General features: G+C 42.1%; 1 protein-coding gene across 1 annotated transcript in view; it reads left to right on the forward strand.

Annotated features, from left to right (window-relative positions):
* The window catches only part of mef2aa (myocyte enhancer factor 2aa), a gene marked incomplete at its 3' end in the record, with an annotated part of 63,341 nt that overhangs the window by 22,941 nt on the left and 23,410 nt on the right, over nucleotides 1-16,990 (forward strand). Inside the window, exon 3 of the mRNA XM_080538788.1 lies at nucleotides 1,602-1,805. Within this exon, the coding sequence (XP_080394914.1) occupies nucleotides 1,602-1,805 (204 nt within the window). The remainder of the gene's footprint in view (nucleotides 1-1,601; nucleotides 1,806-16,990) is intronic.

The following is a 16,990-nucleotide window of genomic DNA, read 5'->3' on the forward strand; positions in this document are numbered from 1 at the left end:
GCATACCATTTGTTAATGATTTCCCCCCCCCCCCCCCCAATGACAGTCGGTGCTTTCCAGCTGGTTAAACAAACAAACAAGTAAACAAGCGGGCAAGCAGCTCTACGAGGAGTGTGTGTCAGGTGAGGGCATTGTGAGGTGATTTTGGCTGGGTGTTTACACCGAACCAGGAGGTGTCGGGAATCAACTCTGATGAGAAGTGAGTGGGAACCGGCCCTCTGAGGACCCCCATGGACACGGACACCGCACACACCCTTGTCTGCCCCTCACGGAACCCATCGCCTCCTCAGCACAAATCAACAGTGTGACGACATGCACACATCCAAACTTTTCGCTGCTGCTATCCAGCACCAGCACATACTCATACAGTATTCAATCACGTCAAAGGTTGTGAACTTGCAGTGGCTGCTCATGCATTTTTGTAGGAAAAAAAATGCCATTCTGGTGTTTGGGTTTTTGTCAAAAATGCACTCACCTGACGGTGCATTGACTGGAAAATTACATGGAGGAAAGGGGCCTGTATGCCTAGCCGAGGAATAATGGACCTGTGTAATTACCTGTAGTGTGGAAGATTCGAAATTCATTTTGCACAGTTGGACTGACCCCGCTGGCAGAATGGATACAGAGACGCTATACAACTCATAGGATTATATTGCATTATGCCATTTTAAATGAGGAGGGCTGCAAGCTGTGACCAATTAAAGTTGAACAAAGCCAGCTCATCTGCTCAGCTCCCCCTTAGTAGGTCAGTGAAATTGGCGGAAGTGAATACAGACACATTCACTCACTGTCCTCAGGCCTGAAGCAAGGCTTTTATTGGCATATCTATACTGAATACCCGTTACATCCTATACATGAAACATGCCTGTCCTGTAAGGAAGATAAGCTTTCGCCAATGCTAGCGAGGTAGCTTTATCACGTCAACAACATGATAGAACATCTTGTACATTCTCTAAATACACTGCCTGTTAGAAGGAAAAGACATTGGCATAGCTTGTTTCCCTTACATTTGATGGAGGTATTTGGCTCATAGCATACGTTTGGGCTCATAGGCAACAAAAGCTGAGCAACATAATGACATGTGTCGTGCACCGTATGGGGCAGAGGCAACCACAAGAATGAGAGCTGCAGGGATGCAGGACAGGACATCACGTCTGCGTGGAGGGTTGGGTCGGGTTACCACCGGATTGATGCATGACCTGCAGTCCCATTTGTATGCTCCTGTTACCAGCCCAGCGATCCCAGAGACCGCTGTCCTCCCTGTACGTGGAGGAGTCAGGAGATCATGTACGGTGTATAGATCCCTCTCTCTTTTCCCATTGCCCTGATTCAGCGTGCTGAAGCGCAAGTGGCTCTCACTGCTGCCTAGCCTGACCTCTGGCCTGCTAACCAGGGACACCCGTCTGTCTTCCTGTCTGCAGTTTACTCCTGAAGGGAGAGCAATGAGGTCATCACTGTACCGTATGACTAAGCATACTGTACTAAATGTGGATGGACTTATGTATGCATTGTTTATGAAATTGTATATAAAGACAACAACTTTTTTAAATGTATTTTTTATCAAGTGTAATTGATGATGATGATTGTCTTGTCTTTCTCAGGTTACCTTCACGAAGAGGAAGTTTGGGCTAATGAAGAAGGCCTATGAGCTGAGCGTACTATGTGACTGTGAGATAGCCCTGATCATATTCAACAGCTCAAACAAACTCTTTCAGTATGCGAGCACAGACATGGACAAAGTCCTGCTCAAATACACAGAGTACAACGAGCCTCACGAGAGCAGAACCAACTCCGACATCGTGGAGGTGAGTCGGTTTCACATTCTTACTCTTATCAGGGCCATGAAAAGCTAATGGAAGATGACTGTCGGTACGGTATCCCTCCATTATGTCCATCAACATTATTCTCATTCACTCACAAAGTTGTCTTTTCCTTAAAACAAATTGGATCAATAGAAACACAATGCTAACGTGCTGTCGTCTCACCGAAGGTCACATACGTCATACACACCGTATCCAATGTTACTATCCATGATATTCAACACGGCTCAATAGTAGCAACGTGAGTTTAGTATGACAATACACAGAAACCGTGCATAAGCTTATGTAGCATTAGCACCAGTAACCGTTTCCGCGCAGTCTGTGCTCAGATAGGGCAGAGGACGTCTGCATTCTCTGATAAGTCTGGCTTCAGTTCAGACCAACAACCGACAAGGAAAATCTATTGCTACGCAGGGCTACACACAGTAGCTGTCTTGACACCATGGCAACCCTGTTTCCCTCAGATACTGTACCTGCATGGATACTGTAGATCCCCGTTTTACTGTAGCATTGTTCCAGACAGAAACCCAGTATGTCACTCAGATGTTAGATTGAATTCATTCCATAGAAGTGTAGAATGAACATACTCTTTAGATATTCCTATTGGCTGGTGTGAGCGTTGTGAAATCCAGAGAGAACACTAGAGGCACTTGGTCTTCCTGGCAGCTACTGGCCTTTGCATGCCCCAACACTAACAGAGGGAGAATAAGGCACTTGTTATGCCAGCCTTCCCAATTTGTTGGCCAAGAGCATCAATGAAACGAAAATGCTGGTGATTGTGGATCTTTCGGGATCCAAATGTTTCTCACTGACGCACTTGTGGTTGTTCAACCTTTTCTGAACTAGCCCCTCTGAAGCTAGTGTCTTCACTGTCTACCAAATGAAAAGCAAACACATTTATGCCAAGTCAAGAAATCATGATAATAACAATAAAAGGGGGTTTATTTGTTTTGAAAGCCAATATTTAAAATGGACACAGACCGGCTCTTGTGCTTCCAGTTGGACTGAGGTGTTTTTATTAGACAGGGGCAGACTTTTCCCAGGTTCTTGCACTGCTGCGTCATAATACGCTTGTGTTTTCACTGGCTCACCTCCACTCACACATACCTTTGTTATTATAACTGTCCCGACAAAAGAGACATCCAAAGTTTAAGAGCGTGATAGACACAATTCCAAGAATCCACGTTTGTAGTCTTTCACTTCAAGAAAAGAGTCCAATTGCATAAAAGGAGTCAGCTGTGTCCCATTATCTTTTATTCATGCTGCCACTGCTGCTTGTGAATTACCTGCTCGGCAGAGCTGCAAAAAATCTCTCTGGCATCCAGCAGGCCCATGCAGCCCTAGCCCGCCTCCCTCCACCAGGGGCCCTGGGCTCTCTCTCTCTCTCTCTCTCTCTCTCTCTCTCACTCTCCCCCCCGGAGCCAAGCAGGGGCTCACCTGCATTAAAAATAAATGGACACACTCCACACTTATGTAACACTGACCCCGTGTTTGTTTTGTTGCTCTTGACTTTTGGGAGCCTGTCTTTGAATTCTTCAGGAACAAAAAACTACAAACACAACTGCTTCCCATAGACATGAGGATAGCTAGAGGAGTCTTGGTGTTTTGTTGCAAAATAGGCATTTAAATCTCTCCTGTAAATAGAATTCCCTCTGTGCAAGCATGCATTTGTTGCTAGTGTAGTGTATTGATGTGTGTTTGCATCAGCTGTGTCTTGTCATCGACATGTACAGTGCAGGAAGTGGGTGTGTGCTCACGGGTAGCAGTGCCAATGGGCCATCACAAAGTGAAGTGTACTGTTAGGACAAGCTGGTGACGATCTGCTCATTTCCCACGTCGCCCCTCTGGCCACTCGCAAGGAGACTGCCTCTCTGCATAAGGACGAGAACAATACAGCGTTGTCCCTGCTCACTCGGCCAGTATCTGCGCAGATACGCGTAAATCCCCCCTAGCCTCGCTGGCGATGAGGCCGGGGTTCAGAAGTGAAGAAGCAGAGCAGAAGTAACCAGCACAGTCCTACCAGGCTCCACTTCTGAACATGGCCACACAAGCCACCATTCAGTGTTCCAGAGAGCACAGCAGCACAACACAAGAGTAAAGATCGGAGACATTGAAAAGAGCGCTCACAGGGTGATTTTCAAAGAAACATACTACGTATGCTGGGCCTATGTATTGGGGAGCTATTTTCAAAGACCATGCTGCACTTGTGTGCGGAGGTGTGTGCAACAAGACACAGAGGTGCTTTATTTAAATAACTTCCTTTAGTGATGTGTTTATTTAAATAACTTCCACTAGTGATGAGTCCCGACCATTCGATCTGTGCTCCATTGCCGACTGTCTGAAAACCAAAAGCTAATTTTACAGCATCAATGCTTGCTATAAAACAAAAATGGCGTAGATGACAACATCTTAATCAAGCAGTTGAGACAGTCGACAATGGAATGCAAATCATTGGAAAAGCTCTGGTCGCGGTCCCCAAGGCTGAATCCAAATATATCTATTTAGTATTCTAAATTGACATGATCCTCAGTAGCATATAGAGCATCTAGCATCTACAAACAAACTGTAACAATTCCGACATTATATATTCTAGTAATTGAAATGCCATTTTTCCCCAAGTATGGCGTGCCACATCCTACCCTTAGGTGCAACTTTTCCAGGGACGTACAGTATATGCGTACGTCTGTTTGAAAATGGAGGAGTCAGATGCGAATAACACATCAGCGGACGAGAAGACTACGCAGCCCTCTCTACGAGCCAGGCGCATGTGGAGCGCAAAGGTGTTTGCGCACCATAATCGTCATTTTTAAAAATTGACCATGAACGCAAGTCAGGCTCAGACCTCAGATTACGCTTGCGTATCTGCTTGTGCCCGTTTGAAAATCACCCTGACCGTGTCTGTGGCTTATCTGATGGAGGCTGCTGGCTGGCTTTATCTTGTTGTGCAGCTAGTGTTCTTATAGAGAACTTCAATTCTAGACAAAGGAAGTGGATATCCTTTTATTTTAACACAACACTGCCCTTGATGATGGAGCACCATTGAAATACAGCCATTTCATACAGTGTATTATGTATACGTGAAAAACAAAAACACACCGTGTTTGTGTCATGTTCTGTGTGTTCTGTTTATCTGGTGGACTGGCTGCTTTCCAGTATCAGTAAGGGGACAGCATCATAGGGATACTACTGTATAGAATGACTCTGCATTTCTAATGCAACCACAGGCGGCCCTACTAGAGCTAATCTAAATGGATGAGAAAGGCACTGAACAGCGACATAATGGATAGATATATCTCTCTCTCTCTCTCTCTCTCTGTTGAAATGTGCTTCACATGGAGACACTTACTCCGACACTTATCTAAATTTATAAATTGCATTAAACTGCCACACAAACAGCCGCATGCTCGTCTGCCTCGCTTGAGAGACCAAGCAAATCCTTTCTCAGTTTTCATTGGGCAGCATACGTTCCCATTCCATGCGAGGAGCCAAATCAAAGGTCACATTCCTGCTCAGTAGTACCATCTGTAGATAAAGGCCGGGCCTAGCAGTGTGGGAGAGCGATCGCCATGTTTTCCACAGATGGATGCATGCCTGGGGCACAGTTTGATAACCCAGTGGAGGGCTATGGACTTTGTCTCAAACTTGGCTCACAGTACAGACCAGAGCAGTAGGCTCAGATCGCTGTGCGTGTGCATGTGCTGTGCTGTGTGTGTCTGTGTGTGTGTGTGTGTGTGTGTGTGTGTGTGAGCGCGTGTGCGCGGTGTGGTGGTTTTGACTTCAGCAACACTCCAGGCGACAGGTGAACTGTTGCATGAAATCTCCCTTTGTGGATCGCATCCACTTCTCCATCTGATTCTAAGTGTCCCCGATCCCATCTGTGTCTTTACTTTTCAAAGGCTTGGCTTTGAAGGAAAGCTTTTATTTACAGAGTAGCAATGGCGGGATTGATGCAGCCTTTCTTCAGAGGTTAGGGCGAGCTGATTCCCAAAGCTTGTCTGGGTCTTTTAGGGCTTTACAGCAAATACTTTTCCTTAGCCAACGCTACCCTTTGCCACATCATTTTCTTTGGCTTAGTAACCATGCGGCCAAGTGGAGATGAATAGCTGGCTTTAGCAGAATCATTTTACTTTTTGTTAAATTCTTTGGTGAAGTGTGTACCGCAAAAGAGGATGTGCATTCATACTGGGATTGCTAGGCAGTGCTACTGTATGTAGATGTTGTTTCAGTTGAAGAAAGTCAAGACAGAGAACCCTGTATTGTAGATACCCATTGTTTACGTGTCGGAGTCTGAAATGGAGTTGCGTGCTAGTAGCAAAGGCCCTCCAATTGTGTTTCTTATTGAATTCTATTCGTACCAAAATGTATCACAAATTAAAATGCTGCTGTAGGTCATTAACATAATCAAATTTTCCGTCCTCCTCCTCTTCCTCCCCAACTGGAGGTAATGCAATCTTCCTTTAGCTGTTCTATAACCTTACACCGTTCTTCTGAGTACAGAAAGCTCTCTGTCTGCTCAGGATTCCTTTAAATCAGATATCAACTTCACAAGAGTCATTTGGCATCTATTGGTCCTCTTTCTTTAAGAGCATTTCAACACACTTACGGTATGCAGCAATGCTCGTATTAATCAGGTTTGCATTTGAATGAAATAGACATGGAGTGAACACATTTAAAGTAATGTCATAAGTTAGGGGATGTGGATGTAATTGAATGAGATCATAAAGCTGTAATAAACTGTCTGTAGACAACACTTTTGTCCATGTGGGTAATAATGGCTTTAATCTGATTTCTTGATGCAATTTTACTCAGATGCCTGGACATTGCAAATTGCTGGCCGACAACGGATGTAAACAATTGACCTTTCGCTGCTTTTGTGTGTGCCTTTTACCATGCCCATCAATTGGAGTAAACAAATCAAGAACAGTCATGTGTTTCCACACCTCACTTAAGGCTATGGTGAAACCCCTCCTGAACCCCCAAGAAAAACAACCATGAAAAACAACCATGATCAGTCTTCAGCAATTTTAGACCTCTAATCTAATCTCTCTTTTTTAAGCAACATTTTTGAGAAATTTGTTAAAATGATTTTCATCAGCTAAATTATTTTCTTACCTCAAACTGCATTTAAAAAATCACAGCAAAGAAACTTTTTTGGCAAAGGTTGTGAATGACCTTAGAATTAACTTCAAACAAGTAAACCAAACAACTCTCTGTCCTTGACCTGAGTGCAGCTTTCGATACAGTTGACCACAACATTCTCATAGACAGACTACATGCAACATAAGTGTTGGCCTCTCTGGCACATTTTTTTGCCCTTGATGAACACTCTTCTAAGAACTATAACATCAACTGTGGAGTACCACAAGGCTCGGTCCTAGGTCCAGTCCTCTTTAGTTGGGAAGTGTCATCAGGCGACATGGCTTACATTTTCACAGCTAAGCTGAAATCACTGAACTCTATATTGCTGTGTCTCCTGATGACACACGCCCTATTGATGCCCTCCATACGTGTACGACATTAATGCTTGGATGGCTCAGAACTTCTTTTAGCTCAACCAGGACACAACAGAGGTACTCGTCGTTGGAGCAGAGGCACTGTGAGAGAAACTGACCTCTAAATTGAAGTCACTGGCACTCAGTCCCAGGCACCAGAAAAAAACCTAGATGTCATCATAGATTGCAATTTAACTTTCAATGCCCACAATAGGAATGTGACCAAATCTGCCTTTTATCACTTATTGTCAAAATATTGACACTGTGCGTCCATTTCTCTCCTAGGCCGATACTAGTACACACCTTTATTACTAGCAGGTTGGACTGTTGTAATGATCTCCTTTGTGGTCTACCAAAAAAAGCCATAGATAAACTCCAACTTATACAAATTTCAGCAGCTCGTGTGTTAACCAGGACCTGAATTACAAATTATTTTCCTTTGTCTTCGTGATCTGTTTTTAAGATAAACAGCCCTTTCACCGAAAGGAAATTACCTGACATATGACGTCTATAATCTCTATTGTTGTTGTTATTATTACCATCATTATCAGCTATTATTATGAATGGCACTTACTATTCATATTAGTTAAGATATGTAAATCTTAACCATTTCATAATGTCAGGCCTACTGGGTCTCTATTCTCTCATATTCCATTTGAATCACACCATTCCTCCATACGCCTCGACGTGCAGCAAGGCATCAACACCTACCTTCAAATCACCTTTAACAGCTGCATTTTAGAGCTGGAACATTGTGCTGTTCATGCATACTGTATATATGCTACAATGATGACAGACAGACAATGTCATCACATCTCTGATCGCTTGTGTTGGATGATGAGGTTTTAAAGGAGAGGAGGAGGTTGGAGACCTGGAGTCTCTGATGGAGGGCAATGAAACCAGACCAAAGCTGGGGGATGGAAAATATTGACTTGCCTGAGCCTGATCTGACTGTGTGGGGTGGAGTATAGGGGACACATGTCAGGCTAGCTAGATGTCTAGGAGAAACTGTGCTAACCTCTCAGTTTCCTGCATTAGACCACCGTTGTATAGTTTGTAGCTATGATAGGAATCACTTTCCCGGTTTCTTTTTCTTGTTTTGTTAACTATGCGGCTGATAAATGTATGCTTATCTGATTTGCATAAAATCTATTCTTTATGTATTACATATGTATCTTAACTACAAATCTTAAGTTAAAATGCATTCAATATTATTTACAGTATACATCTTCATGCATACACAGCAGTTTATAATTCCTTGTGAGGAATTGTAAACAATTAATTAGCCTAGGCCTAATGACCTACAAAACAGATGGGGATTTTTCATATTTGTCTGCCTAAAATCACCAACTTTTACACAGCTGCCTTACCCAATGACTCCCGGCTATCCATGGTTCTGAAATAGATAACATTAAGATGAATTGAAAAATAAAAAATTCATGAATGGAAAAATCTATGAAAAAGCATGTTCATCACTGCACAACACATAATAGGCAAATGCCCACATACTTTGGTGTGGTGAAGGTTACAGGCCCTAATTTCTAATCATTTTTTCAAGACAAGATTCTGCACCAAGCTCAAATCGAGCAGGTAATCAGTGTGCAGAAGCCTATATTACAATGGAGGAATTACAAGTGAGCCGATAGAGGCTGTGTGGGGGGGAAATAAACAAAATAGAGGTCAATTGGCAGGAGACCCACCGGATCCGTGCAAAACACGTCCACTCTTTGATACACCCAATCAAGTCAGATCGGACTGAGAAGCACACCAATGGTGAGCTAGGAAAGAGCCCATCTCATGTGCTGGGCTTTTGGGCATATAGAGAGAGCAAAAGGAGTGTATTCTGAAGCATTGAAGTATAGAGACATTGTATCAATTAGAAATTGCATGACCCTCCCCTCAACTGTATAAAAAAACCCTCTCCCCTTGACTCTCCCCTGGTTTAATTGACGCACGACTCTCCCCCAAATCCCTCCATGTACCTTCCATCATAAATAACCGTCAGTCCTAAGAAGAAGAAAAAAGCAGTTGCAGTTGTTCCAGGTTTTTGAGACAGGAGGTGTTTATGTTGTCAATCAAAGCCTGTACAGTGATTAAGACCCATCTCAGTCTTAATGAATGCAAATTGGCACATCTGCTGTGGTGGGCTAGCCGTCCAGACTCTTCAATTAGCATGATTGATCAATTATCCTCCTCCCAGCGGTTGTGCGGAGAAACCGAGGTGAGAATGGGAAAGAAAGTGTCCATATAGAAAAGAGGACATGTACATGTCTAAATAAAGCTCCTTTATGATAAGCTAAGATGATGATGCAGAAGTGCTTTTTAACTTTAATGATTCTTCTCATAGACTTTGACAAGTGGAATTGAAATTGTGGCAATTTTCTAAGTACATTTCTCTGTAATTATATTACGCGTATGAAAAAAGGCTATTTTCAAAAGACCTCTGTCTTGAGCACTCTAACACGCATAAGGGATTGGTCAGAGGCCAGAGGGTGATTACCGCTAGCTTGACCACCCTGTAACAGCCACATTCTATTACACGTAAGTGGACTTGATAAATTAATGGCTACAATTGTTTATCAAGGTGAAAAGTCTGCGATGTGTCATCACTTAGAATAATGAGTCCAATTTAGTCACATCAATCTTGAAACAGTGCAACAAAACGTATGTACTGTGCATATGAAAACTAATATGCTTGTAAAGATGCAAGAAGAGTGCGTTCTGAACTTTCTGAGTAATCCAAGGAGCTTGTTTTGTGTCATCAAGTTGCATTACATTTTACAAGAAATATGTATCCCTCCATCTCATTGGAGACAACAGATCATGTTTCTCAGTCAGTCTGACAGATAAGAACAATGTTAATACAAGAACCCATACAAAGATATGACATGGTCTGTTGTTTATGTACAACACTTTGTACAACACTTAATACGTCAACGGACTGCATAATGCAGTGGTAAATGTATGTGATGGAAATATTTGTCCGTTTTTCTCGACGTCTTTCTCTCTCTCTCTCTCTGTCTCATCATCAACAACTCAAAGTGTGGGAAAGCCATTTGAGATGTATTGTGTAAATTAATAGTTCAAAAACATGTTCTGGTGTGACCAGATGGTGGTAATAACTGTAATATTATGAATGTGGCCTTTTTCACTCTGGCTTAGGGAGTAAGCACATAGCATGAACATCAAAGCACCCTTGTGAAGGCTTTCTGTCTAGTATCAGAGACAGATTGAGGCCTGAGTGCTGTGTATCTCTAATTGTGACATACCAAGATAATGGGGACGGTCACATGAGTCCCAAACTGGCACAGAGCAAACGTGTCACCAATCCTCCACTGCTATGCCAGAGGCTCTGGCTCAGTGGATGATATTGTCTGCTCCAAACACGCATACGGTATCAGTTCCATGAACAAAAACGTGAAAAGGTGACAGAGCTTAAGTAATTGCACATTGTCAAACTGAATTGAATCGGATTTCATTTCAATTTCAAAAGATCCTGCGCGAGGACTTTAACAGTCCATAATCACCATATCATAGGACATGACAGCGTGGCCTCCCTGGAGAACATGAGGCTGCTGTGTGCTAAGGAGGCTCCCCTTAAAGTCGCTTCCCACATTGGCTCCTGACACTGACAGTACCTAATGCTCCAGCAATGTCACTGACTCCCCTCCAATCCTGGCTGATTACAGGGATTAAAGCAAAAAAAAATCTCCTGACTGAAAATGTGTTCAAGCCAAGTCATATTCTCATTTTAACCTCCACTATATGTTTGTATTTTATAACGTTAGCGTTTTAAGGGAAGAAGATTCTTTTGAACGGCTTTTCTATTGCCAGTTTGCTTTTATGTGATGCACTTGTGGTTGCTGAGCTAAAGTCCTTTAACCTTCCTTCCCTTCTTTGTGATTTTTTAAAAAAGTGTTTTTTTTTTCTTTCCTAACACCAGGGGAGCCACCCCTCCTAAATTTCGTTGTTTGGTACCTGTACTGTAGCAATGACAATAAAGACCATTCATTCATTCTTTAACCACTAGGCCGGAAAAGCCTTCATTAAAGTGGGTGGCTGCTGCTGGCGTACGTTTGGGCCCAGGGAACGGGCATGGAAAGAGTCACAGTCACCAAACTCTACACACTCCTTGATTGTATCCCTACATTGTACCAAATCAACTTTCAGAGTCCTAGGCCATTCCTGGGAGGCCTTGCATGCGAGCTAGCGGGAACCTGTAGGGAGCTCTAATGCTTGATGTGAAGTGCCTAGTGTAAAAAGACATGTTCTCACACGTACAGGGGTACAGGGAGTACAACATGTTGCATTTTCATGCCATTAGGGTTAGGGCTTCCTAGGGTTAGAGATGCATTTGGACTTCTGGAGTACCTCCACTACTTTCAATGGGTTCTGAAGGTCTGAGAGCAAAGGGCTTTCTACCAGGGGTAACTAACCCTGGGTAGAACCTTGGGTTCAAATCTGGAGTGTGTGGGACCAAATGTGTAGATGTGGTGAGCTAATGAAGCTCTTTGAGATTGAGATGAGAAAAGGGCGCTTGTCTCTTTAAGGCCGCGGAGGGAGTTAGCGATTAGCGATGTTAGCTTAGCGCCAGTTTAACAGAAGTAACTTCACTTCTAACATGACTTCCCGTGGTCGTAGCGGGCTGGTTGACGGCTTAAAATGACCGTGGAGACCTGTAGACCTTATCCAGCCATAGTCTTGTGTTTCTACCCCGGGACATAGCCGGTGTTATTCACGGACAAACACTCCGTAGTAGACGGAAATCCGTCGCGACTTGGAAAAAATTGACGGAAATCCGTCGTAGCGACGGAGAACTTTAATCCCTGTGATTAACCAACGTTTGAAAGATTCATCTAAAAGGGGTCAGGGGGGGCCTAATTTACGTTTGATATGCACAGATGACAACACGAAAGAAAATATTACATTTTAATTGGCGAGTGCTTAACTTTAGTGACTTGACTTTGGCTTGGCCAAGGGCCAGAATCCCTCTGTGATCCACTAAAGCCTTGTTTGACATTTGAGATGGCTGAAGGGTACCGCATGGTTAATTGCACTGCCTCTGTCTGTTTAAGGTTGCTGGGAGGGAGAGTCTTAAAGCCCACTTCTCCTGATTAAAGCCTGTATCTACATACCACTGGAGATATATCCCATTGTAGCAGAGGAGTCTCAACAACTCACCTCTCTATTATACATCAGAGTTACATAACATGTGACTTTACTGTAACATCACTGTGTGCTGATAGGATCTTTACTGTAACATCACTGTGTGCTGATAGGATCTGGCAAGATTTCAAGAACCATTGGACCATATCCGTATCCATATCCGGTTCTTCATATTAAAACTTCAACAGTCCAACCAAATAATTCAGACAATGTACAGTAAGCAGCCCTTTTATCGTTATTGTGCCTTTATTTAATTTTCTATTCCCCATATCCCATTGCTTTGCATTTCACTGATCATTGGCATGGCTTAGAAGTATATCCAATATTCCTACTTTTTTCCCCCCCTCATCTCATTTTCTCTCTCTATGCCATCCTCTCATCCTTACTGGTATGCAGCTATAGATCACTCTGAGCAACCATGATATTAAAAATTACCTCTTAAGCTAAATCAAATGTCAGTGCTATTGATATAGAATTATTGAATTAAAGTAGATTTTCCTGGGTGTTCTAATATCGGAGAATATCCAAATGTATGCCAATCCAAATTTTTCATATTCCAGAAGCAAAACAAATGTGTACTTTGGGGCACTCAATCTTTATTAGAGTGACTTTCATCTGCTTCCCCCTTCATTTTCATTACATAGAACAGCCGTGCCTATTTTACCTACTATAAGAGGTCTTGTCTTTACAATGAAAAGCTGCTATTTACACACAATGACCACTAGTTGGCTGGTTTGTAAACTGGCCTGCCTCCTACACAGAAAAACTGCAAAATGTATAGTAGCTTTAGCTTATCCTGATGTGATTTTGAAAATGTAAGGATACTGGGAGAAGAACGCACATATCTAGGAAAAGTCATAAAAGGAGGGTCCTGAAATTTGATCAAGTGCAAAGATATTTAAAAAAAATTACTCAATTACTCACACCCACGGCTGTTCTAGTGTTAAATAGTTCCTACCTATATCTGCTTTATATTTAATGTATTTCCTCAGAGAGGTTTTGGTACATTACTGTGTATGGGGTAATATCATAACTGTAATATTCAGATGAGTATCTTATAAGCTGTGTTGGTGCGTTGTCCTCGTGGCCATTTCTGGAATGATTTATTTCTTGCAGCAGATTCATTATGGCATTGTATTGTCAAAAACCAACGTTCATTCATGTTAAAATGCACAAAAAATACAGGCATCAGAGATCCATCATAATTGAGGCATCATAATGCTTTCACTTATGCTTTCGTTTTTTTTAACAACAATGTAATTGCCAATAAAAGATAGTTCCTCTATCAAAAATATACTATACTATTATATACTATATACATAGTTTAATTTGTCATCAAATGTTTGTAGTCGTGCTGTTCACAGCATGGCACAACGCCACTCTTCCATTCTTTGGGGAGAATCCTGTTGACTATTCCAGAACCTGGCCAGAGTGCAGTATTTACAGAGGCTAATGACAGTATGAAACTGAATGAAATGATACCAGGACACCAAAAACCTTGATACAGTGTAATGTAGAAATTACAACAGTAAGATATGAATAGAAGTGTCAAAATCTCCTTGTGGATCTACACTATTCAAAGCCTGTCACTGTCTGAGAATGTGCTCTTCATCTGTCACTGTACTACCGACAGTATGGGTCAGTTCTCAACATGTCTGTTTGCTTACCAACAGGAAGACCCAAACATCTCCTCTTGTTTTGATATTCAGACTAACATTATGGATCATTTGTGGTGCAGTATGATGGTTTTCTACGGCTGTTGCACAAGTCCTGAGCCATCTGTAGCAGCTAATGCAGCATGTCTGGGGAAAAAAACCTGAATCAAGTTTGAGAAGTTTGAGAACGGAGACAGAATCAGTCCGAGGAGGATTTTCTAGACACTCTCCCGACGACAAATCACGTGTTCAGAATGGAGGAATCAGTACTGTATGCTAAACACCATCACAGGTCTACACCTCAGCACAGGTACCGGTGTGTTGCTGTGTACTCCAGGAAAGGCCAACCGAAGGATTAACCTATTCTGTCAGTCCTCTGTCAGAACAAACACAGTATTTTGATATATTTGGATATATTTGGCAGAATGTGTAGTGGATGTGTAGTTCCAGCATATTTGGCAAAATAAACAAGGAATCACAAATGTATGTTGAAAGCAGAAATATCTTTGTATGACACAATAATAATAGCCCTGGCCTCTTAGCTGTGTGGGTGTTCCTCTTGGTGTTTTTCAGTACAAATGGAGAAAGGAACAAGATAAAAAGTGTGTTTTTTGATTGTGGTTTTTAGAATGATGCTTGGCACTTTTCTCTTTCACCCAAGGCATTCAATCTGTTCCACCTGTGAATAAGAAATGAAACTGATTCATTTACTGTTACTTTCGGTCTGACACATTAAACACTTTTTGCTTCATTTGTCATTGTTAGTCAAGCTTTATTGTGCAAATACTATCTGTCACTGTTGGGAAAAAGAACAACCTAATATCCCCTTGTGATATATTTTTATATTGTTTGATATATGTTTTATTATTTGTAGTTCTACGTATATGACAAAGCCATTACCGTTTTCATGTGCTGGAGGTGAGCTACTGTAGGAGTGTCTTTCGAAAAGCCTTGATTTGCCACAATGAGTGCAGCAGTACTAATGGTGTTGTAGCTAGTCTCCTGCTGGGTTTCAAAGTGCCCCTCTTTATAGGACAAGGACTCCTTTTCCTCTGGGCTTTCTCTGCAAAAAGGGTCACCACTCCTCTTTGGAGTTTTTTCGACTTCAATGAAAGCAACGGTGGTGTTAATTTTTATGTAAGTCTTTTTCAGAGAACATCCTATTTCTGTCCACGTTCAGGAAACAAGCTGTGAATAGATGTTAATTGTTTCTTCCCTCTGTTCTGTGTGACTTAGTTGCTGTGGAAACGCATGTTAGTTTGGTGGAAAACAGTGAACAATGAAATCTTCTCCTGGTTTTTAATCAAGACCAGAGTCTTCAATCTATACAAATGATTTGCTTTTGATGGATTCGTTGGTGTAGTTATTATTAGTTATTATTGTAGTCTTTTCCTACCTGTGTTGACAAACAACCAAATGTTTCTTGGGTTTAGAAAAGTGAAGCGCAAAACCATCCCTCTGGCCTGTGTGTGTATGTATTACCTCCACAATACTGTTCTTTGACAAAGCCTCTGCACTCTCCACTGTGATGCTTGTTACCAGGTTACTGCCAAGAGATTTTTTTTGTTGTCGCTCATTGACGTCAGAGCTTTTCTCTGTCCTTCCCTCTTAAGTCTGATACGTATTTTTCATTTCAGAACTAGTACGTCTTCTTGGAGAGGGTAAAATAAAGGAAGACAAGGCAACAAAAGACCCCCAGCCATAGCGCTCCCCGGTAAACATTAGTCTCCACTGACACTAATGAGGCATACTCTAATCTCAAGTGCTTGAGCACTGCACTCACGGCTTTGTACAAATAACACTAGTGCTCATTCACAAAGGAAACAAGATACATGACACATGAGTACATGTTTTTTTTTTCAACTCAGTGACAAATTACATAATTTCGGCCTTGTGTTTTTGCTGTCTTTTCGCGTTCCTTGTAAGGTTGCTTTTTCATACTGTAGCCTACATGCCATGTTTGTGTAGTCTACCTACCTGAATGCTCTCAATGTGTCTTTTTTTTTTTTTTACAATTAATTCCCAATCCACCCTGCCCCTGCACTGAACAGGTTTAATTGGCCATGTCAGATGATTTTGTTGAATTCCACTAATATGGTTTATCATGATTATAACATCTCAGGGACTGTTAATGTTGTAAGTGGTTGGTATGGGTGCAGCATGCTTGCTTCCTGAACCCTGTCTGGAGGGGAGACAGATCCTAACCTGTCCTCTGCCTGAGTTGACTGGCTGCTCCCAGGGCATGCTGGGCGGGGTGCCTCACCTGGTTGCCAAGCTACTGTATTGTACTGCAATGGAAGATGTGACTTATGAAGAAACTGGCTACTGACACTCACTTAAGAGCATCTAAGCTTTCAGGTCCCCCTGCCTCTAGGTCCCAGGCATTAGCAAACATTAGCATTAGCCACAATAACTAGCAAATATTGTTGCCCATAGTGATGTCCATACAACCAACGTGTGGGTTGCAAGTCATGTTGTTACTAAAAATAAATAAAAGTATCTACCATGCTCCCAATTTTTTTCTGGTGAATGTTTAGAATTACATTTTTATGACATCACCTCTTACTTGATGATATCAGCGTTGCCATAGATCAGATGATAACACTCAGTTTTGCTTGATTAAAAGGCGTTCCTAGTTCTAGTCGCTACAAAGGTGTGAAAGCCTGTTTGAAATGAGTAACACCTCGCCACACGTCAAACCAATCACATACCTAATGCCTTCATCAACTAGATTTTGTGTATCGAGCACTCTTCTAGCAAAACAGTTTATTTTTTATTTTTTATATATATTGCAAACTAGCGTAGGCTAGAGGACACATCAACAAGCAATCATCTTCAGAATGTTGAGGGTTGTTGG

This window comes from Nansenia antarctica (genome assembly GCF_963989245.1).
Source record: "Nansenia antarctica genome assembly, chromosome: 9".
In the NCBI taxonomy this organism is placed as follows: domain Eukaryota; kingdom Metazoa; phylum Chordata; class Actinopteri; order Argentiniformes; family Microstomatidae; genus Nansenia; species Nansenia antarctica.